At 41.1% G+C, this 25,342-nt stretch overlaps 1 protein-coding gene across 1 annotated transcript in view; it reads right to left on the bottom strand.

The window, feature by feature from the left end:
- Positions 1–23,825, bottom strand: part of slc25a48 (solute carrier family 25 member 48) — a 59,083-nt gene extending 35,258 nt beyond the window's left edge. The window contains exons 1-7 of the mRNA XM_034180964.1: positions 23,714–23,825; positions 18,286–18,329; positions 17,834–17,905; positions 15,112–15,364; positions 6,517–6,811; positions 4,150–4,235; positions 4,023–4,108 (exon numbers count right to left, since the gene is read on the bottom strand). Coding sequence (XP_034036855.1) covers positions 4,023–4,108; positions 4,150–4,235; positions 6,517–6,811; positions 15,112–15,364; positions 17,834–17,905; positions 18,286–18,329; positions 23,714–23,768 — 891 coding nt within the window. The 5' untranslated portion in view covers positions 23,769–23,825. The remainder of the gene's footprint in view (positions 1–4,022; positions 4,109–4,149; positions 4,236–6,516; positions 6,812–15,111; positions 15,365–17,833; positions 17,906–18,285; positions 18,330–23,713) is intronic.
- Positions 23,826–25,342: the final 1,517 nt, after the last annotated feature.

Consider the following 25,342-nt stretch of genomic DNA (forward strand, 5'->3'; position numbering starts at 1 on the left):
CTCCCTTCTGTCTGATCATTTCTTAACATTTACTCTGATGGATACCCAGCAGTGGGGAATAAGTTTCATTACACTAGAAGTCTTTCAGAAAGCGCTGTAACTAGGTTTAAGGATATGATTCCTTCTTTATGTTCTTAATGCCATATACCAACACAGTGCAAAGTAGCTACCTAAACTCTGTAAGTGAGATAGAGTATCTCATCAATAGTTTTACATCCTCATTGAAGACAAACTTTGGATGTGTAGCTCCTCTGAAAAAGAGAGCTTTAAATCAAGTGCCTGACTCCGTGGTATAACTCTCAAACTCGCAGCTTAAAGCAGAAACCGTAAGTGGAGAGGAATGGCGTCTCACTAATTTAGAAGATCTTCACTTAGCCTGGAAAAAGAGTCTGTTGCTCTATAAAAAGCCCTCCGTAAAGCTAGGACATCTTACTATCATCACTAATTGAAGAAAATAAGAACAACCCCAGGTTTCTTTTCAGCACTGTAGCCAGGCTGACAATGAGTCAGAGCTCTATTGAGCTGAGTATTCCTTTAACTAGTAGATGCATGACTTTCTTTGCTAATAAAATTTTAACTATTAGAGAAAAAATTACTCAACCATCCCAAAGACGTATCGTTATCTTTGGCTGCTTTCAGTGATGCCAGTATTTGGTTAGACTCTTTCTCTCACATTGTTCTGTCTGAGTATTTTCATTAGTTACTTCATCCAAACATCAACATGTCTATTAGACCCCATTCCTATCAGGCTGCTTAGGAAGCCCTACCATTATTAATGCTTCGATCTTAAATATGATCAATCTATCTTTATTAGTTGGCTATGTACCACAGGTTTAAGGTGGCAGTAATTAAACCATTACTTAAAAAGCATCACTTGACCCAGCTATCTTAGCTAATTATAGGCCAATCTCCAACCTTCCTTTTCTCTCAAAAATTCTTGAAAGGGTAGTTGTAAAACAGCTAACTGATCATCTGCAGAGGAATGGTCTATTTGAAGAGTTTCAGTCAGGTTTTAGAATTCATCATAGTACAGAAACAGCATTAGTGAAGGTTACAAATGATCTTCTTATGGCCTCGGACAGTGGACTCATCTCTGTGCTTGTTCTGTTAGACCTCAGTGCTGCTTTGATACTGTGACCATAAAATTTTATTACAGAGATTAGAGCATGCCATAGGTATTAAAGGCACTGCGCTGCGGTGGTTTGATATTTATCTAATAGATTACAATTTGTTCATGTAAAGGGGAATCTTCACAGACTAAGGTTAATTATGGAGTTCCACAAGGTTCTGTGCTAGGACCAATTTTATTCACTTTATACATGCTTCCTTAGGCAGTATTATTAGACGGCATGCTTAAATTTCATTGTTACGCAGATGATACCCAGCTTTATCTATCCATGAAGCCGGAGGACACACACCAATTAGCTAAACTGCAGGATTGTCTTACAGACAAAGGACATGGATGACCTCTAATTTCCTGCTTTTAAACTCATAAACTGAAGTTATTGTACTTGGCCCCACAAATCTTAGAAAACATGGTGTCTAACCAGGTCCTTACTCTGGATGGCATACCCTGACCTCTAGTAATACTGTGAGAAATCTTGGAGTCATTTTTGATCAGGATATGTCATTCAAAGCGCATATTAAACAATATGTAAGACTGCTTTTTTGCATTTACGCATATCTCTAAATTAGAAAGGTCTGTCTCAGAGTGATGCTGAAAAACTAATTCATGCATTTATTTCCTCTAGGCTGGACTATTGTAATTCATCATTATCAGGTTGTCCTAAAAGTTCCCTGAAAAGCCTTCAGTTAATTCAAAATGCTGCAGCTAGAGTACTGACGGGGACTAGAAGGAGAGAGCATATCTCACCCATATTGGCCTCTCTTCATTGGCTTCCTGTTAATTCTAGAATAGAATTTAAATTCTTCTTACTTATAAGGTTTTGAATAATCAGGTCCCATCTTATCTTAGGGACCTCATAGTACCCTATCACCCCAATAGAGCGCTCGCTCTAAGACTGCAGGCTACTTGTGTTCCTAGGGTTTGTAAGAGTAGAATGGGCGGCAGAGCCTTCAGCTTTCAGGCTCCTCTCCTGTGGAACCAGCTTCACAATTCGGATCAGGGAGACAGACACCCTCTCTACTTTTAAGATTAGGCTTAAAACTTTCCTTTTTGCTAAAGCTTATAGTTAGGGCTGGATCAGGTGACCATGAACCATCCCTTAGTTATGCTGCTATAGACTTAGACTGCTGGGGGGTTCCCATGATGCACTGAGTGTTTCTTTCTCTTTTTGCTCTGTATGCACCACTCTGCATTTACTCATTAGTGATTGATCTCTGCTCCCCTCCACAGCATGTCTTTTTCCTGGTTCTCTCCCTCAGCCCAACCAGCTCCCAGCAGAAGACTGCCCCTCCCTGAGCCTGGTTCTGCTGGAGGTTTTCTTCCTGTTAAAAGGGAGTTTTTCCTTCCCACTGTCGCCAAGTGCTTGCTCACAGGGGGTCGTTTTGACCATTGGGGTTTTTACGTAATTATTGTATGGCCTTGCCTTACAATATAAAGCGCCTTGGGGCAACACTGTTTGTTGTGATTTGCGCTATATAAATAAAATTGATTGATTGAATTGATTGAAAATGAGGACTGAAAATCTGTAATCTGGATCAGATCTGGATCAAAGTTTGTTAGTCAATAAAGGACACCAACCTACATAATGTATGAATATATGAAAATATATTTTTCACATTTTGAAATATGAAAAGATTCTATCTCTTGACAGTTATGAATTCATTCAGTTTAAGGATAGTATAGGGATTTTTACAATTTTCCTCACTTTGACCTTGAAAACTGAATCAGTTCTTGCGTATCAGGATATGACTCTTCAGTAAAAAAATTCATAACGATTTATGAAAATTATGGGCTCCAGGCTGTTCACAAACTGAACAAACGGGTGAAAACATAACCTCCTCAACTTCATTGGTGGAGGTTATAAGAATCTTAAAAATCTGGAAGTGATGTGTGTTCAGGTTGCAGGGCCACAAAGTGCTGCACTGCCGCCCTGACTCGTTAAAACACTTCACAGCTGCGTGACATGTAAATGTGCACAAACATGTTTTGCTTGATTTTTCAAATATTTGTTATATGATGATGTTTGTCTGTGCGAATGGAATAATTGTAAAAAACTATTTTTATATTCATGCTTTGTTGTGGTTATCTGCTGTATGTGATCACACGATTAGGAAGCTCTGCATTAATCACTTTAAATTAAGGCTTTTTTTTAATCACCCACCAAACGAAAGAAACTCCACCCATCAGTGCAACCATCGTTCCATCTGTCCATCATGTCAACACCATAAATATATTGATAAAGTTGTGAAATTTGGTACCCTGACTGGAGACCAGTCTACCACCCACAAACGGGTCAAACGGAGGTGGGTTCACAAATGGAACTTTTGAACTGTATGCCCAATTTTCAAATCTGGTACCACTGGATGCCTTGAAGCACAGCTCAGTGATGCCCATTTCACCCAGAACCGAAGTGGATATGTATGGAAAGAAAAAAAAAAAACCCCAATAAAATTTCCACACACCAGTTTTTTTCCAATCCTTTTCCCCCCAATCTTTGATTAACAAATTGAATTTAGTGGTGAAGCCATCAATAGGAACTGAGGTCAGCAAAACTAAATGAGGAGGCACACCATGTAACCTCTAGGGGGCGTGATTTCCAATGGAAGATGCTCAGCTATGAGTTGCCTTCCTTCATTTGCTCATTTTATAGGTTGATTTATAAATCACTCACTTTAATATTTTTAAAGATACCCTCAAAAAGTGACTGAAAATCTTTAGACAAACTGTTTGCCTGTGGTTAGATTGTGTTTTTATCTAACTGAAATCTTGATTATTAATTGAAATATGTTGTTTAACAAAGGTTAGCAGTTGTCTGGAGGTACTGTTTCATTGCTAATTGGGTTATGAGATGAAGTTGGCCAAGTGAAATTGGGACGTGCCCTTGGCCAGGTCTAACTGTGGGCGTGTCTCTGGCCAGGTGAAACATGGAAGCTTCCTTGGTGAGGAGAAATGTGGGCAAAGTCCCTTGGCTTAATCCAGACCCTGGGATCATGATCACAGACACCTGCATGCTGGATTCACACCTGGAGAACTGTGCCACATGGCCACAGTGTCATAGCTGACGCTCCTCACACTGGAAGAGATCATCGTCATCTGAGCTTTTGTCTCACTACAGGTGAGCCCCGTTATCTCACTCACGCACAAGTCGCGATTCAGCTTTACTCAGTCAAGTTGTGGACCCAGAAATTTAGGCCACTGTAAAAGTCCATTTTGATTAGACCTTTATTGGTAGGAGTCGTCAGTTTGGATAATTCTGGAAGATACTGATGATTTGAAGTGTTTCGATGTGACACTTTAGATCCTTGCTGCCGGTTCAGATTGGGCTAGAATTCATACACGCTACACATGCCCCCGCCACCACACGGCTTTGAAACGTCAGAATTGTCCGCCCTGACAGAGTTCTCAACGCTGACCTGCAGCAGATGGAGGAGGAAGAAAAAGATCTTGAACCCACTCCAGATGAAGAAATCATCACCATCCACGAAAGAATACACTTCAATGGTCAAATTATTATCATATGGCAAGGTGAGCTGATTTTAAGTTTTTTGGTCAACTTCATTAACTCATGGTTTTAGATAGTGAGGAAATAAGTTTGCGGTTTGCAAGATCTCCCACTTAGAAATCATGGGGGGGGGGGGGGGGTCTGAAATTTTCATTTTAGGTGCATGTCCACTGTGAGAGACAATCTTAAAAAAAAAAGAACTCAGAAATCACAATGTATGATTTTTTTAATAGTTTATTTGTATGTTACTGCTGGCAATAAGTATTTGAACACCTACCAACCAGCAGAATTCTGGCTCACACAGACCTGTTAAGTTTTCTTTAAGAAGCCCACTTATTCTGCACTCTTTACCTGTATTAACTGCACCTGTTGAACTTGTTACCTGTATAAAGACACCTGTTCACACAATCACACTCCAACGTGTCCACCATAGCCAAGACCAAAGAGCTGTCTAAGGACACCAGGGACAAAACTAGACCTGCACAAGGCTGGGATGGACTACAGGACAACAGGCAAGCAGCTTGCTAGAAGACGACAACTGTTATGATTATTAGAAAGTGGAAGAAACACAAGATGACTGTCAATCTCCCTCGGTTTTGATTCCATGCAAGATCTCACTTTGTGGGGTAAGGATGATTCTGAGAAAGCCTCAGAACTACACAGGAGGACCTGGTTAATGACCTGAAGAGAGCTGGGACCACAGTCACAAAGATTACATTAGTAACACATGATGCTGTCATGGTTTAAATCCTGCAGGGCAGCAAAGGTCCCCCCTGCTCAAGCCAGCACATGTCCAGGCCCGTTTGAAGTTCACCAGTGACCATCTGGATGATCCAGAGGAGTCATGGAGAAGGTCATGTGGTCAGATGAAACCAGAATAGAGCTTTTTGAATCAACTCCACTTACCATGTTTAGAGGATGAGAACAACCCCAAGAAAACCATCCCAACCGTGAAGCATGGGGGTGGAAACATCATACTCTGGGGGTGCTCTTCTGCAAAGGGGACAGGACGACCGCACCGTATTGAAGGGAGGATGGATGGGGTCATGTATTGTGAGATTTTGGCAAACAACCACCTTCCCTCAGTAAGAGCATTGAAGATGGGTCATGGCTGGGTCTTCCAGCATGACAATGACCCCAAACACACAGCCAGGACAACTAAGGAGGGGCTCTGTAAGAAGCATTTCAAGGTCCTGGAGTGGCCTGGACAGTCTCCAGACTGGAACTCAATAGAAAATCTTAGGAGGGAGCTGAAACGCCAAACCTGAAAGATCTAGAGAAGATCTGTATGGAGGAGTGGACCAAAATCCCTGCTGGAGTGTGTGGAAACCTGGTGAAAAACTACAGGAACCATGACCCTGTATTTGCAAACAAAGGCTACTGTACCAAATATTAACATTGATTTTCACGGGTGTTCAAATTCTTATTTGCAGCAGTAACATACAAATTTAAAAAAAAAAAAAAAAAAAAACAAAAAATCATACATTGTGATTTCCGGATTTTTTTTTTGATTATGTCTCTCACAGTGGACATGCACCTAAGATGAAAATTTCAGACCCCTCCATGATTTCTAAGTGGGAGACTTGCAAAATCACAGGGTGTTCAATTCTTATTTTCCTCACTGTAACTCATGGTTCCATTTTGTGGACCCCAACTCGCACAAGTTAACAGGGCTCACCGATATCAGTGTGAAATGTATTATCTGACGACATCTGTAGGCTTCCGCTTGGACGCTAACAACAACACTTCTGTCACATTTTACAGAAAAAAAAAAGATCAACTGATTAAAAAAAAAAAAAAAAAAAAAAAAGCTGGTAAATGAATCAATGAAAATGCTGATTTGTGGCAGCGATGTTTCTGTTATAACGCAGCATATTGTCACCTTCACTGTTTACCTGCCAACCCTCCAGCTAGCCAGATAGAGCACGGATGAGGGATGGACGAGGGGTCCGGGTTCATCAGGTCACAGAAGATGGTGTAAGGTATGAAATAGAGGGCGTATCCAGGAACATCCCGCAGGACCATGGCCCCGCCCCCCCTGTACAGGCCCTGGAGGCCCTCAGTCTGCAGGATGGTGCTGATGCAGTGGATGGGGCCCCGGTACAGATTCTGGCTGTGGATTTCCACAGAGCGCAGAGGGCCATTGTTGCCATGTGATGCACTGCTGGCGAGATGGAGCTTCGCTGAAAATAAAGCACATATAAAAAGGCAATGAATTCTGGCCTTTGTATCTGTGAGACCATAATGAATGGTTGAATTTTACATGAACTAAATTGTTTGTGAAGAAATGACTAATTAAAACACTAAGAGTGCTGCCTCAGTCTGACTGATGTCATAAACAAACGAAACGCAGTAAATGTTCTACGTGGTGTTTATCTCACAGTATTTACACTGTTTGACCTCACTTTTATTGGTGTTACAGTGTAACAGGAAGAGGCGCTATGACATGACACTACTCATAATGTAAACGTTTTACACTCAAATACCAAAAAGGGTTCTACGGTCAGATATTAGTAATTCAGTTTCCCGAGATGTTTCCTAGTCTGTCAAGTTGCATGTTATTGCTGTATTTATAAACCAGATGGGTCAAAATTCTAAATTGTTTCTAAAAAGGTGACTTTTGATCATCTTGATGATCACTGAATCATTTAAACCCTCAACATACGCTGATTGAGGCCAAATTCACTCAGAATGACACATCCAGCCACAGTCGCGAAGTATTGAGGTGCGGTCTGAAGACTTACGGATGGCAGTCTGTGAGCATCTACATATTTGGTCCCATTTCCTTGGCTGTCCCAAGTTCAAAGCACTCTTGGCACCGTAAAGGTGGGACATGCATCTGACGGCCGTCTATGTCCAGTTTATCTGTCATCTGAGCTCAATCTACATTTTCTGACGGCATCATAACAGCATTTGAAACGATCTGATCGTGGTTGATTGAGATTAATCGGTCATGGCAAAGTCTGCCGGCATGTTGTGCCACGTATGTTCACCTGGACCTCGGCTAGGGAGGGCAAAGGAAGTGTTGATATGTAATAACCTGTATGTGGCACTCTGATGTACATCATTGTGAGCATCAGAGACTTGGTGCAGCACCCCGCAATGCAGCTAAATGGGATGTCACAGCTGTAATACATGTATTATTACATGTTCACCTAATGCTGTGTTCACACCGAACACCACGCGAGCAATGGCGGTGAGAGGCTGCCATGTAATCCCTATGGAAGGACGCGTTGTGGCACCACAAAAGTCCAAGTCATGCAATGCGACGGACGCAAATAAAGCAATTTTGAGTGATTAGCGCGTTTGTGGCATGCTAACGCATTGCATCGTGTCGTGTCGCCCTCTTCCCGCCCATGTGGAGATGCTTGGAGTTTATACTTGATGTAGCCATGTCCCGTCTCTGGCAGCCAGCCTGTGAGCAGGACTTATGTCCCTTTTATCCTTTAAGACAATTATGACAGAGTTTGAGGGGAGAGCGAGGAACCGCACAAGCAGCCAGTTTGTTATTTCATTTTAAATTGTTCACATGTGCGTGCGTGAACGGGACAGGAGGTCCTCAAACTGGGTCCTGGAGAGGCAGAAGTACCGTTGAAAAAGTGGCTGTCATCCAGACGCAGCTCCTGCAGCAGATAATGAAACTCCCCTAATTGGGAACGTCTCATAAGGATGTAGTGAACCCAGGGACGGCGCCGCTGGTGATGTTTGTCAGCTTTGTCACCTGGTCTTGTTAGGAGAGACGGCATCCATCCCACTTTGGATGGAGCAGCTCTCATTTCTAGAAATCTGGCCAATTTTCTTAAATCCTCCAAACCGTGACTATCCAGGGTTGGGACCAGGAAGCAGAGATGTAGTCTTACACACCTCTCTGCAGCTTCTCTCCCCCTGCCATCCCCTCATTACCCCATCCCCGTAGAGATGGGGCCTGCTCCCAGACCACCAATAACCAGCAAAAATCTATTTAAGCATAAAAATTCAAAAAGAAAAAAATATAGCACCTTCAACTGCACCACAGACTAAAACAGTTAAATGTGGTCTATTAAACATTAGGTCTCTCTCTTCTAAGTCCCTGTTAGTAAATGATATAATAATTGATCAACATATTGATTTATTCTGCCTTACAGAAACCTGGTTACAGCAGGATGAATACGTTAGTTTAAGTGAGTCAACTCCCGAGTCACACTAACTGCCAGAATGCTCGTAGCACGGGCCGAGGCGGAGGATTAGCAGCAATCTTCCATTCCAGCTAATTAATTAATCAAAAACCCAGACAGAGCTTTAATTAATTTGAAAGCTTGACTCTTAGTCTTGTCCATCCAAATTGGAAGTCCCAAAAACCAGTTTTATTTGTTATTATCTATCGTCCACCTGGTCGTTACTGTGAGTTTCTCTGTGAATTTTCAGACCTTTTGTCTGACTTAGTGCTTAACTCAGATAAGAATTATAGTGGGCGATTTTAACATCCACACAGATGCTGAGAATGACAGCCTCAACACTGCATTTAATCTATTATTAGACTCAATTGGCTTTGCTCAAAATGTAAATGAGTCCACCCACCACTTTAATCATATCTTAGATCTTGTTCTGACTTATGGTATGGAAATTGAAGACTTAACAGTATTCCCTGAAAACTCCCTTCTGTCTGATCATTTCTTAACATTTACATTTACTCTGATGGACTACCCAGCAGTGGGGAATAAGTTTCATTACACTAGAAGTCTTTCAGAAAGCGCTGTAAGTAGGTTTAAGGATATGATTCCTTCTTTATGTTCTCTAATGCCATATACCAACACAGTGCAGAGTAGCTACCTAAACTCTGTAAGTGAGATAGAGTATCTCATCAATAGTTTTACATCCTCATTGAAGACAACTTTGGATGCTGTAGCTCCTCTGAAAAAGAGCTTTAAATCAGAAGTGCCTGACTCCGTGGTATAACTCAAACTCGCAGCTTAAAGCAGATAACCCGTAAGTTGGAGAGTAAATGGCGTCTCACTAATTTAGAAGATCTTCACTTAGCCTGGAAAAAGTCTGTTGCTCTATAAAAAAGCCCTCCGTAAAGCTAGGACATCTTACTACTCATCACTAATTGAAGAAAATAAGAACAACCCCAGGTTTCTTTTCAGCACTGTAGCCAGGCTGACAAAGAGTCAGAGCTCTATTGAGCCGAGTATTCCTTTAACTTTAACTAGTAATGACTTCATGACTTTCTTTGCTAATAAAATTTTAACTATTATAGAAAAAATTACTCATAACCATCCCAAAGACGTATCGTTATCTTTGGCTGCTTTCAGTGATGCCGGTATTTGGTTAGACTCTTTCTCTCAGATTGTTCTGAGTTATTTTCATTAGTTACTTCATCCAAACCATCAACATGTCTATTAGACCCCATTCCTACCAGGCTGCTCAAGGAAGCCCTACCATTATTTAATGCTTCGATCTTAAATATGATCAATCTATCTTTATTAGTTGGCTATGTACCACAGGCTTTTAAGGTGGCAGTAATTAAACCATTACTTAAAAAGCCATCACTTGACCCAGCTATCTTAGCTAATTATAGGCCAATCTCCAACCTTCCTTTTCTCTCAAAAATTCTTGAAAGGGTAGTTGTAAAACAGCTAACTGATCATCTGCAGAGGAATGGTCTATTTGAAGAGTTTCAGTCAGGTTTTAGAATTCATCATAGTACAGAAACAGCATTAGTGAAGGTTACACATGATCTTATGCCCTCAGACAGTGGACTCATCTCTGTGCTTGTTCTGTTAGACCTCAGTGCTGCTTTTGATACTGTTGACCATAAAATTTTATTACAGAGATTAGAGCATGCCATAGGTATTAAAGGCACTGTGCTGCGGTGGTTTGAATCATATTTATCTAATAGATTACAATTTGTTCATGTAAATGGGGAATCTTCTTCACAGACTAAGGTTAATTATGGAGTTCCACAAGGTTCTGTGCTAGGACCAATTTTATTCACTTTATACATGCTTCCCTTAGGCAGTATTATTAGACGGCATTGCTTAAATTTTCATTGTTACGCAGATGATACCCAGCTTTATCTATCCATGAAGCAGGAGGACACACACCAATTAGCTAAACTGCAGGATTGTCTTACAGACAAAGACATGGACGACCTTTAATTTTCTGCTTTTAAACTCAGATAAAACTGAAGTTATTGTACTTGGCCCCACAAATCTTAGAAACATGGTGTCTAACCAGATCCTTACTCTGGATGGCATTACCCTGACCTCTAGTAATACTGTGAGAAATCTTGGAGTCATTTTTGATCAGGATATGTCATTCAAAGCGCATATTAAACAAATATGTAGGACTGCTTTTTTGCATTTACGCAATATCTCTAAAATCAGAAAGGTCTTGTCTCAGAGTGATGCTGAAAAACTAATTCATGCATTTATTTCCTCTAGGCTGGACTATTGTAATTCATTATTATCAGGTTGTCCTAAAAGTTCCCTGAAAAGCCTTCAGTTAATTTAAAATGCTGCAGCTAGAGTACTGACGACTAGAAGGAGAGAGCATCTCTCACCCATATTGGCCTCGAGTTAATTCTAGAATAGAATTTAAAATTCTTCTTCTTACTTATAAGGTTTTGAATAATCAGGTCCCATCTTATCTTAGGGACCTCATAGTACCATATCACCCCAATAGAGCGCTTCGCTCTCAGACTGCAGGCTTACTTGTGGTTCCTAGGGTTTGTAAGAGTAGAATGGGAGGCAGAGCCTTCAGCTTTCAGGCTCCTCTCCTGTGGAACCAGCTCCCAATTCGGATCAGGGAGACAGACACCCTCTCTACTTTTAAGATTAGGCTTAAAACTTTCCTTTTTGCTAAAGCTTATAGTTAGGGCTGGATCAGGTGACCCTGAACCATCCCTTAGTTATGCTGCTATAGACTTAGACTGCTGGGGGGTTCCCATGATGCACTGAGTGTTTCTCTTTTTGCTCTGTATGCACCACTCTGCATTTAATCATTAGTGATTGATCTCTGCTCCCCTCCACAGCATGTCTTTTTCCTGGTTCTCTCCCTCAGCCCCAACCAGTCCCAGCAGAAGACTGCCCCTCCCTGAGCCTGGTTCGGTTGGAGGTTTCTTCCTGTTAAAAGGGAGTTTTTCCTTCCCACTGTAGCCAAGTGCTTGCTCACAGGGGGTCGTTTTGACCATTGGGGTTTTTACGTAATTATTGTTTGGCCTTGCCTTACAATATAAAGCGCCTTGGGGCAACTGTTTGTTGTGATTTGGCGCTATATAAATAAAATTGAAATTGATTGTTTGATTTCCACAACAAATAGAGCACAGCAACTTGCTCCGTGTGATCAAGGTCCGCCATGTTGACTTCGCGGTGAGCGGAATGGAAGCTCTTCCTATTTGGTGACGCATTGGGGCGAATTTTCACAGCGAACGTTTCGGCCCAAGCAGAGCGACACCCCGGGTGATGGTGACGCGAATTTGTGTGAACGCGGCATAACTCTGTTGCAGGTATGACGTGGAACCGTTTCCCCAGCTCATGATAACAAATAAACATGCAACTCACCTCCGGTACACAAGAAGCATTCCATGCAGTGCAGACAGCAGCCAGGGATCACAGCATGTGGTGAAGCCCCTTTCACCTGGTTGCGCTAGGTGCTGGCAACACTGATTGGCTCACAAATGCATGATCCACCTCTGGCATAAATAAATCCCATGTGAAACATCGTCCCGTACTGATAATCCCACTGGAGTTGTGTTAAGATGCGTATCAAGTACGCTGAAATGGCCACAAGTGAAAGAAAAAGGAAAGGAACAAGTTCGCTGGCTGCGTCTGAAGAAAGATGCGCACATGGAGAAAGTTTGGGCACTGCCAGCACAGTTCACCAGCAGTTTATAGAGTACAGCTGGAAGAATAAAATCTAGCAATGCTCCAGTGATTGGAGCTTTATACTGATCAAACACCTAAAGGGATTCTGTACAACAGCAGGCGATCACTGACACTTAGCCTTTATATGTGCGCACTCGGGAAGCACAGCTCCTGGGCTGGTACGTGCATGTGCGCCCCACATGTGCACATGGAGTGGCTCGTTCAGTTATTATGAACACACATACACGTAGCTGAGCAAACATTTTGGCCACACACTCGCACGCTGCCTGGATCACTTGTTCTACACACGCACATGTGGCAGCGCACCCTCCTCCTGGTGAGAGGTCAGCGAGTGCTGGGAATGTGAGGACGAGTGAAGATGTGAGTGAGTGATGACAGCACCAATGTCAGTGGCGTCTGACTGTTGTCTATAATGTTTGGACTGTATTGTGCAGGTGTGCACGGGGCAGTCTGGCTGCATTCTGACACGGCTGATCACACCTCTATTCCCCCCGACTGCATCTGAATTATGACCATTTTTGCAGTGTCGGCCTGGTTCCTGCTATGTGTGACTGGGACATTAGTTTGAACACTAAGCAATGGAATTATAGTGTTGCCAAAGAAAATCATTTTTATGATTTAAATAATTTTTTAAAAAGGAGGCTGCCGGATTACAGTTGCTAGCATTAACTGAAAAAGTGCAGTAGAACTCAGTTGTAGCTGAAAGTGCCAAAACAGGGAACAAAACAATGTAAAAGAGAAATAAAATGCCAGCAACAGACACTAACAAACACTCATATATTGAAGCCAACAGAGATGCCAGTGGAAAGAACTCCGGATTAAAAACTGGATAAATTGCACACAGAGGATTTGCTGGATATCTGCTGGACATATAAGGAAAAAGGGCAACAGTGTCAGATATTGATATTAACAGTTGCAGTTATGATGTTTTTTACATGGTTGACCAAAATGAGTCACCTTTAGGGCCCCTTTATGCAGGACAGCATCCTTTGAGAGACCATTATGCGGGAAGATCTGAGATTTTCGGCATTATAGCTTCAGATGGTATTGTAATTTGCCAACTCTAAAAATTATATTTTATGAGCGACAGCACCTCGCACTATCAAGCTCGCTCTATGATACAGCGATGCCCAAACCGGAAACGCAGAATTTTGAGTCCGCACTGAAACCAGAAATGTCAAATGTTGCACATTTCCTGGAGCGACAATAGAGAAGATCTCACGTGAATTCAGTGGACAGTCGACACTGAAATAGGAAATTTCTTTTCAATTTATTTTCAGCCTCAAGGCGCTTCACACAAGCAAGGTCTAGCCTGATCAACACCTACCAATACCAAATACTGAACATTTTGTGGAGCAACAACAGAGGAGATTAATCTGTTCATGAATATGTTGTTTTTGCTGTAGTATGTTTATTCTCTTTAAGGTTTGTCTAACTTTTTGCTTCTCAATTAAAACAATCATTAAAAAGAAAAGACAATAGAGGAGATTATGCATGAATAGAAGAGATGTTGGGCAAATTCAGTGGACAGTCGACACTGAAACAGGAAATGCTAAATGTTGAGTTGACAATGAAACCGGGAACGCTGAACGTGCACCTTGACAGCTCTTGAGGTCAGTCAGTGACTATTTAGCGGGTAAATTACATGTAAAAATATTTGGATCTTTGAAAATAAGCTGAAGGGTTTCAGCCATGCTAATGCCCCCCAGAACCATTTACTGACAAAAAAAAAAGTCTGAAGGACTGAAATGACATGGTTAGATGCTTAGGAGCATGGAGGATGGTTAGGAGCTTCCAAGCATGTGAGAGGCAAATAAAGAAAAATACTTAAAATGGCTGGGGGGGGGGGGGGTGTCAAGAGGAGCCTGGTGGGGGATGGGGGGGCAAAGTTCCCTAGTAGCTGAAGGGTTTTAGCCATGCTAATGGACCACAGAACCATTTACTGAAAGACTTAAATGATATATGCATGTTACTGCTTTGCAGGGAAACATGGCAAACAGACCTACAGCAAGATTTACAGCTGCACAAGCATCAAGACTGATTCTTGATGCCCAGCGTGATGATAAAAGGGATGATGGACAAATATATTACAGAGTGAAATACATATGATGAACCCTAAAACAATCATTTATATCAAAGTATTCCAATATAAAATCAATGAGTTGTAAATAACAACACTTGGCCATATTAGTCGTATCAGTCGACATTTTCTGTTGGTCACTTGAGGGTTAAATCAACAGGAAAATGTCTTCAAATGTGAAAAAAATCTGTGTTGGAAATCTTATTTTTCTGCACAAAATCATCATTTTAATGGCACATTTAATGCTGCAACAATGAATCAGTTATGATTAATTATTAAATTAATCCACAACATTTTTGATAATCGACAATTGAGAAATGTACCAAAAACAAAAAACAGAATCTCCCACTTTGGCTTCTTAAATATGTATACTTTCTTGGAAATGGAACATCATTTGGTTGTGAAAAAAGGCATCTCTCCCTTATTTCTCCCTTTGACATTTTATAGACCAAACAACTAATTGATAAATCAGTTGATTGTTTTTGCACTCGATTGCTTTCAAACCTACAATAAAAGTTTTGGTGTCTTGCCAGTTTACCTGCTTGGACTCTCTGCGTTTGCATTTGCAGTCTGATCTTGACCAGATCCACCGGGGCTCCCAGGCTGACCGACACCAGCCCGGTCAACATACTGGCCGCCATCAGGTCCAGCATGCTGCAGGGATGCTGCCCGTCGCCATAGCGATACTTGCTTATGAATCTCTGTGTGTTACTGAAGACACCAAATACCAATGAGTTGTAGATGGTGATGCTGGCCAGCGGGAACGACATTCCCTTAAAAAAGCCTGTGACCTAAAACAAAGAAAGTCAGAGACAGAGATTCAGAGCCATGGTGGGGAAAAAAGAAAACACTCCTGTTTTTGTTTTTCTTGTTGAATAAAGACAAGAAAGAAAAAGGAGGTGAAGCTGTCAAATATTTTCTCTCTGTGGAAACTATTCAATGTAGCAGTTGCATGACAATAACACGCGTTTAAACTTAAACACAGCTGTCGCCAAATATCCTCTGACCACTGAGGAAAACAAGACTGAGTGGAGAAGACTGACGACACTTGTGCAGAAGTTCTGCAGTTCTCAAAACCAAATTTGTCTCTGGTCTCACTGCCTTTCAAACTGCTTCAACCGCATTCATTTTCCACTGAAAATCACTGACCACTGGCATTGTGCAGCCATCAAGACAGTTTTTTTTGAAGGGGGCATGAAAATGTCTAATTTATGTGCAATTTAACATTTAAACCCCCACAACCTGCCATCATGTTTACATGCAAAAACTGACATTTAACATAGAAAAACTGTAAAAATAGAAAATATGCTTTTTTTTTTTACATTTCCAACAGTCAACTAAAAATATATATGTACCAAATTCTTTCACCAAATTGAAAATTAAATACTTCATCAAAATCATTTCATTCTATAGCTGTCATTTAAAAGTTCACCCAAAATAAAGTGCTGCAGATCATATTTATTAACAAAAAAAACAACAAAAAAACCCCCTCAAAAACATTGCAACTGGGAAGCCTTCAAGAACTCATCTGTGTCCAACAGTTATGAAAAACAGACAGGTCACAGGCTGGAGCAGAATGAAGAGGACAAGACACTGTCAGGAGTTGAGGGGAGAACAGAAGAAGAAAACATACCGGAGTCCATGCTTGGGCTGTGCAGTGCCCCCTGTTCTCCCCATAAATTGTGCATTTTCTTTCTTCACAATTAATGACATAATTGTATTACACTAAACAAAAGTTATTCTTGATGTCTACCAACTTCTAGTCATGATTAGCTCATACAGATTCTTTGAGGAAGCACTGTTCTGGTTTCTACCCCATATCCAAGTCCATCTGGTGTGTCCAGTTTTCCATCTCTGTGTATCTGACGTTTACTCTTCTCCAAACAACATCAAATAGCATCAACTATGTTGTCCATCACACGCTCCATCTTTCTTATTTTTGGAATTTAAAAGTTCTTATGTTAAGTAACAGACCACACTGCGGTGTGCACATGTGCTACATTGAGCTCCACTCTACTGTTAAACTAACCACCAGGGAAACGATGAGTTAAAAAGTTCAACACACAGGGGAAAAAAAGTGTGACTTATACAAGGGCTGTCCGTAAAGTATAGGTATAGGTCCGGTTTCAGCATTTTATCCGGATATTCCACTGTTAAAGGAGATTTTTTTAATGAAAGATGTGCGGACGGGTCCGCGCGTCGGGATGCAGCCGACGCGGCGCGGTGGCACAGGAAAAACACCTCCGTGTTGATAACCATTTGTTAAAATCCAGTTGGCTTTTGATGGCTTTCAGTGGAGTGAGTATATGAGAAATTGTTTATCAGCTGGAGATGTTCCAACTTGTCCTCAAGGCTTCCAACAGAGGTGTTTTTCCCGTGACGGAGCATCGCGGCGGCTGCAAGCCGACGCTGCAATCCGCCCGCACGTCTTTCATTAAAAAAAAATCTCCTTTAACAGTGGAATATCCGGATAAAATGCTGAAACCGACTTCTTCTGAAACTTCTCTGTTCTCTCACGACGTCCTGGATCAACAGAGCCTGAAATGTGGAGGTTTTAAGCTTGAAACAGGCTGATGACGCTGCCTGAGAGCGCTGCGTGACGTCTCGCACCGTGAAAAGTCCTTAAAGCGACAGAATCACCTCAAAATCTCTCATCAGCTGTTAAAATTTTCACTGAAGACCAGCTTAATTTTTTGAACCATGTCCACTTCGATGCGTCTCACAGGTTTAGAAAAAATTTTGATCAAACAAAGCGCCAGTCTCTCAGCAACTTCTCAGACAAAGGAATTCCGACGAGGGGCTGGACGACTCCTCCCACAAGGAGTGCTCACAGGCGAATGACGTCACCGACAGGCGTGGAAAAACTCACGCATGCGCACGAGGGTTCAAGCATGTCTGACGTAAAAACATATGAATGAAATCCATATAGTTTTTGAATAAAATAAAAAGGACCTATACTTTACGGACAGACCTCGTACTTTGGTGCAACTTGTACGCCAGAAAATATGGTAACTTGGATTCTCTTTAAAGTTGAATTGTGATTCAATGGTGCCAAAGTTAAAACAAAACCTAATGCACAAAAGTGCACAATATTTGTTACTATTCCTGACATTTTGGCCAGCTCAGAAGATGCAGAGCTGTAGCTCAAAAGGTTTTTGTCATAAACCAGGTTTTGAAAAATAAGAGTTATGGCTTCATGATCATTTTTAATTCAAGTCCAAATCATACACAACTTAAAAATAGTTTTGATTTTCTTTCACCGTTTCCTTCCTGTAGGTGGTGATGACGCAGTGCAGCATATTCTTGTAGCCTTTTCCCGCCTGCAGCCGCGTCTGAATGGAAACCAAAACAGAACAAGCATAAAACAAAACCTTCAGCACTTCAACAGCCGTGAAAAACAAATACTCGTACATGTATTATAGGCATTAATGTTCATTTATAGAAAATTCTGCAAATATCTGGGGGATGCTGTGACTTCATGAGCATGTAAATACACACATCAATAAAAGCACAACATTCTGCAGCGTGAAAAATGAGTTGAATGGTTTTTTTGCATTAAGTTAACCACAAGATTTGGCTTTAATCCCAGTCAACCGCAGGAATGTTGCTCAGCTGCTTAATCATGTGATTTAAGTGCAGATAATGAGATCAGTACAGCTGGAAAGTTTGTGAATACATCATGAAACACATAAGGAGAAAAAAAAAAAATCACCTTGACTGTGTCCAGCGGGTGACCGACGACCACACTGGAAGCTCCTGCAGCCAAAAACGGGAAGAACACAGATGCAGAGTGAAAAACCCAAAGACAAATGTTCCCGCCCCGAAGAGTGCCGCGACAAAGACACACCGACATCAGTCCTGTGCGTCGACGTTCGGAATTCAACGATGACTGAATGGTGTGGAAGGGGGGGAGCTTTTGAAAATTTAAGCTAAAAATTGGCCATTCTAGGGGTACCCAAAGGGGAAAAGCCAGGCACGACAGCCCAAGTCCCTTCATGTCCAGAAGGCTGGGGAAGTTTGTTGAGTGGGCAATCTCATTCTGGGTTAGCCAGTACATGGCCCTCAGTGAGGCAGTCGGAGCTTGTGGATGTTTTTACGTCAAGACTTAAAAACGTATTTTTATTCTCTTTCTTATGAGTAGTTTTTATTTTGTTATGTTTTATTCTTTTACTTCTGTTTTTAATTAGGTATTTGAATTTTTTTTATTATTATTTATTTATTTTATTTTTTTTATGTTGAACTGTTCTGTATGAGGCAACTTGAGACAGCTTTTGTTGTAATTTGGCGCTTTATAAGCTGATTAAATTGAAATTGAATAACATTTGAATGAGTCTTAAAGTAAATAAATATGAAATTGGTCACTGGATCCTTAAACTCTGGACATAATAAACTCTCGTACATGGTGGATCCTTGATCTCTGGACATAAAGAGAAATAAAATCTGTTAGTTTTTGTCAAAAGCATTTCCTTTCAGACATTATTCCTTTCAAACAGTTGATCACAGAGCCATTATGCTGTATTGAAAATAAGCGTAACGGTCCAAAATTATAGCGTAATGGGCCATAACGCAAGTTTGCGGTAGCTAGAACACTGCATCCAGAAGAGGAAGTGGGGTGTGGTTCTCCATCTTGTGCATTCTGAGGAACCAACTTTTCTGGAGAATGCGTGACAGGTGCAATATTGAGAAATGTTGGATCCTCAGAATGCACAAGATGGAGAACCACACACTCCCTTTTTTCTTCTTCAATTACTTACTCCAATTAAGGGTCGGGGGGGGGGGGGCTGGAGCCTATCCCAGCAGTCATAGGGTGTGGGGGGGGTACACCTGCACAGGACACTAGTCTGTCTCAGGGACATATACAGACAAACACCTACAGACAGTCCATCTACCCTGCATGTGTTTGGGTGTGGGAGGAAGCTGGCCGGTGGGAATTGATCCCATGACCTTTTTTCCCCCAGTCTATTACTGTTACATTACAATTTAATTAAGCTTAATTAAATAATGTAATCAATTTGATTACGACCTGTCAAGCAAGGGCAGAATGTTACATTTCTACCAACGTTGTTGTCCTTTCAGCTGCTCCCCTTATTGTTCATGCATACATGTCAACCTTATACGGACTGTCCGTAAATTATACGTATTTTTCCGAGTTTCAGAGTCATACGAACATACAAATAAAGTCTTACGGATATTCAGGGTTTGGTCTGCAGCGGCTCTGTAATCAACCGTTTCTGCAGCGCAACTCCACTTTGAAGCGTGACTCAATGAAACAATGCTTCGATCCACTAGTTCGTTGGTTCTTTGATTCGATGCTCTTCAGAAACGGCAAGTCCGCTTCCGAACCCCTCTCAAAGCCATTAAAATGTCAGTCACTTTTATGTGGATTAAAGTCCTAACTGGGACTCTTGTCTTGTTGCAGTCAAGAAACCAGAATCGTCCTCCGTTCTGTTGCTTCAAACGCTGCGCGGCTCTCTGCTGAGACAGAGTCCAGTCGGAATTAATAACTTCAAAACGAAGCGCCGCTTTAAATAAAATGACACCTCTTTAAAACGTTGAATTACAGACAAGAAACTACAATCTACTACAATGTTTTTTCCCCCCCTCACAGAATGAGACGTGCTGTATTCTTTATGAATTACATCCTGACATGCAGCACAGCCGGTGTTCTGTCGAGATGAGGTGCGCCGTCGAGATGAGGTGCCTCGCGTAACTGCATATGCGTGCACTGAAAAAATTACTTGACGAAGTTCGCTTATTTTGATGGGCAAGTCAATGTATAAAAATCCCAGAAGACGACCGTAGAGCATGTCCATAACTAATGTAAGCGCTAATCAAAGTAGCAGGCAATGCTACAAGTTTACAAAGCCACATGCCGAGTAAAATAAAGCCTTTTAAGAGAAAGCGTCTGTGCTGATCGTCTGAAACGGAATTGTGCATTTAAAGTGAAGCAGTGTGTTTCTATATATATATTTTTTAAAAACGTGGTTTGCTCCACTGGCTGTTCTCCACCTCCGCAGATGAAGCGCACTTCTTGGTAGTGGGTACAGGGGGGGAAAAAAAAACAAAAAAAAAAACGCATGAGCAGTTGCACATCGAGCGAGTTGCATCATCTCCACATATGCAGTTGCGCGACACACCTCATCTCGACGGGTGACGTCTTCAAATCTGGGGTAGAGCGATGTGCGCATGCGCACGCATTTGCAGTAGCGCGACACACCTCATCTCGACGGGACACCGGTTGCAAGAGCTCAGCTCAGAGCTATGGCGTGACATTCATGCCAATAATGTCTGAAAGGAAATGCTTTCGAGAAAAACTACAGATTTCGTTTATTCCCATTTATGTCCAGAGAACAAGGATCCACAGAGTTTATTATGTTCAAAGTTTAAGGATGCAGTGACCAATTTCATATTTATTTACTTTAAGACTCAATAAAATGTTGTTCAATTTCAATTTAATGGGCTTATAAAGTGCCAAATCACAACAAAATCTGTCTCAAGGCACCTCACATAGAACAGTTCAACATAAAAAAATTAAATAAAAAAAAAAAAATACATAATTAAAAACAGAAGTAAAAGAATAAAAGATAAAAAACTAGAAGCACTCAGAGTGCAAACCTCCGCCAAGGCCATGGGGTCACTGATGCCATAACATCTACACTCCGTGGAATCATTGAACCTAAAAAGGTCTAACGATGTTTGCTCAGTAGTAAAAAAGTTTCATCTGCTGTGACTGGATAGCATGTATCCTTAGCGCTTGGCATCACAGTTTATTGCAACTTGCACCTTTACCAGAAGCTACTGTCATCTGAGCACTGATATTGATATTGCATGTGCTTATAGACAAAAACAAGACACAAAATTCAATTTATTATTCAACTAAACTGCAAATATATTAATTTTTTAACATTTCTGAAACACTTCTCTAAACAAGGTCATAGGGTCACTGACCCTAAAGAGATTCCTTCCTTGGCACAGTGATCTATTTCTTTTTGTCTCTCTCTAAAATTGTATATAATAATCATTAGATTATTAATATATAAACAAAAATAAATTTAAGAAATATTAGAATTTGAAAACAAATTCACCCGAGCGTGATGACAGCTGCAACTGCTTAATGCTAACGCGTTAGCATCGTGATCCGGATCACCACTAAAATTTAATCACTTGTTCCTCTTGTCATTTGCAACCACGCGACAAAATTTCATCAAAATCATTTCAAAATATTTCGAGTTATCCTGCTGACAGACAGATAAACAAACAAACAAACGAGACCAAAAACATAGCCTCCTTGGCGGATGTAGTAAAAACTATTCATAAGAAAGAATAAAAATAGGTTTCAAGTCTTGACTTATTCCACGGACTCTGACTGCCTCACGGTCGCAGGAAGACCGTTCCAAATCAAATCAATTTTATTTATATAGCGCCAAATCACAACAAACAGTTGCCCCAAGGTGCTTTATATTGTAAGGCAAGGCCATACAATAATTACAGAAAAACCCCAACGGTCAAAATGACCCCCTGTGAGCAAGCACTTGGCGACAGTGGGAAGGAAAAACTCCCTTTTAACAGGAAGAAACCTCCAGCAGAACCAGGCTCAGGAGTGGCGCATACAGAGCAAAAAGAGAAAGAAACACTCAGTGCATCATGGGAACCCCCCCAGCAGTCTAAGTCTATAGCAGCATAACTAAGGGATGATTCAGGGTCACCTGATCCAGCCCTAACTATAAGCTTTAGCAAAAAGGAAAGTTTTAAGTTCCACAGAGCAAGTGCACGATAAGAAAAAGCTCTTTGACCCACTGACATAGAAAACATGTAAAGCCTATTTTTAGTACACACACACACACACACACACACACAAAAAAACAAACCAAAACAAAAAAAGATCACAAGAGGTATCGATAAGGGAATCGGATGGATAATGGTATTGATAAAATCTTATCGATACCCATCCCTAATAAACACAGGGGTGAAGTCGAGGATCATCAACATGGCTGTCTGCAACATCAGCACTGGCAAGGCGATGTTCGATACACTTCAAGTTCTGAGGTATGTTTTATTTTGTTCATTATATTCAATTTATTTTTCATTTTATTAATGTATTTCCATTAGTGACAATTCTTGCTTCTGTAAAAAAAAAAAAAAAAAAAAACTAAATTTGACACATTCAGTTCTATAAAATTCATCTTGACACATGAATACTAGATCTCTATTGTTTTAAATTCAACTGTGGAGGAGGAAATACTAATGATCCTGACTTTAATGTCATTGTGGCAACTCCTAATATGTAGACAAAAACCCAGTTATGTGATACCGCTATACGGGTGTGTGTACTGTAATAAAACTGATTCTGGTGCAATTTGGAGGTTATAAGGATTTTGTGCTTATTTTATGGATTTTCTCACTTGGTTATACAGGTGGACCCTCAAAGGGGTTGACATGTATGGTTCAGGGTCGCCACAGCGGATACAGCCAGATCCGCATAGTTTCACGCCGGATGTCCTTCTTGATGCAACTCCAGTTTCACCTGGAGAAACACACACACAGCTGCTGGTGCCCCGAAGAGGTCTCCCATCCAAGTACTAACCAGGTCCTGCTCTGCTTAGCTTCTTTGATCTGACGGGATCAGACTGACACACAGCAGACCGGCTGCGTCCGATTTCTACCAATACATGGTAAAAAAAAGGGTGATTTCGAGGAAATGAGCTGAGTTGGTCAGCGATACATTTTCTCTGCTCGGTATCCGGTGTTATCAGAACATGCTGAAATATTTTATTTATATTCACAGTGAAAATTGTGCAGTCTTTCAACATCACACACACAATGACATAAGTACCAACAGATTTCAGTGACGTCACGGCAGCAGCAAAATGTGCAGCCCGCGCGTGCGTGCACCCGAAGGAAGGAAAGTTTTATTTGCTCGCTTGTGGTTTTTTTTTTTTTTTTAAGTGTGTGTGTGTTTGTGTGTGTCGGGGGGGGTCCTCGCTTCCATTAATTGCTGAATGCACGTGGAGATGAACGTTTACGTTTTAATTTCACTTTTAATTTGTGTTTGAAAACTCAGATGTGCTCCAAGTTAATAAGTGTAATCCAACCAGCTCTGAATTTTATTTATTTCATAAAATATGTAAATAAAAGCTCACCTCCGATCCATCCGGCGATAAAATCATCCAAACGGAAACTCTTTGAGGTTTGCATGTTGAGCTCCGAGCTGCAGCCGAAGCTCCTCTCATCGGACAGCAGCACGAAAACACGGTCAGTCCACAGACGCTCCGCAAGGTTTCCACGCACAGACTGTGAGGTGGAGGAGAGGGGGAGGACAACACCTGGGATTTAGCAGGAAACAGACCAATCACAGAGCGGGTACCAGCCTTCCGACCAATCAACTCTAAGCTATGTTGGAGCAGCCAGCCAATCGAGAGGCAGCATGGAAATGAGCCATGAGGCGGAGAGCTGTTCGGAAACAAACTGGACGGAGGATTTGTCTCATTGGGGAAACACTGACCCCTGCTGGAGGATCGGGAACATTCACCTTTTCTCATTGTGTAATTTCATGTGGAGATGATTTCTGAACATGACGTCACATGAAAAGCTGTTTTATGGGAAGAATAGAAGACACGTTTCTGAACTCAGCCACACACACACACACACACACACACACACACACACATATATATATATATATATATATATATATATATATATATATATATATATATATATATATATATATATATATATATATATATATATATATATATATACAGAGAACCAAGTGGCCTCTGTGTGTGTGTGTGTGTGTGTGTGTGTGTGTTGGCTTCAATCACAGAGAAACTGGGGAAAGCTGACATTTGCCATTTGGTATAATAATAACAATTTTATTTATATTGCACTTTACATTTGATTCCAAATCTCAAAGTGCTACAGAGACAAAAAAATAACAGTAAGAACATCATAAAAATATACACATCAATTAATAACGTTAGCTGTAAGCGTTTCTAAAAAGATATGTTTTTAGTCCTTTCTTAAAAACATTGACCATCTGTGGAGCCCCGAGGAGTTCTGGTACAGCGTTCCACAGGCAGGGAGCAGCGTTCTCAAAGGCTCGGTCCTCCATGGTCTTGAGCCCTGTCCTGGGGAGGAGCAGACGGTGCTGTTGGCCTGACTAGGTTTTGCCTGAGGTGTGTAGAATGAGCAGGTCTGTGAAGTAGGTGGGGCATCATCGTGGAGACAGTGGTGGGTGCGCAGGAGGACCTTGTACTCAATACGGAGGTGAATGGGGAGCCAGTGGAGGGTGTGGAGGATGGAGATGATGTGCTCGTGTTTCTGCACCCTCATCGAGACCATGGAAGTGCTGTTCTGAACAGCCTGATGTGTAATGTGTGACTTCTGTCTTTGGTTTTACAGAAAAATGGACCTTACCCTGGATTTACATTTATGTTGCACTGTCAATGTGATGTTTGTAAAAAATGTGTATAAATGTGTGATCAGTTTGCATAGTGCGGTCACCAATAGTGAAATGTTTTTAATGTTTCCTAGGTTAATGGAAAATTAAATTCAAAATGTCCAAACTTTCTTATTTCAATCAAAAGATACAAAAAAAAAAAAAAAAAAAAAAAAAAAAAAATCCACTGGAGTATATAACAACACAAAGGCACTTACCAATGACCAATCAATAATAAAGTGAAAGTAAAAAGAACCAGTTTTGTGCATAAACTGCAGGAGACCAAATACTATATCTGAAGTTTAATCATTAAACACTAGGTATGTTT

Source organism: Thalassophryne amazonica, chromosome 11 (genome assembly GCF_902500255.1).
Source record: "Thalassophryne amazonica chromosome 11, fThaAma1.1, whole genome shotgun sequence".
Taxonomy (NCBI): domain Eukaryota; kingdom Metazoa; phylum Chordata; class Actinopteri; order Batrachoidiformes; family Batrachoididae; genus Thalassophryne; species Thalassophryne amazonica.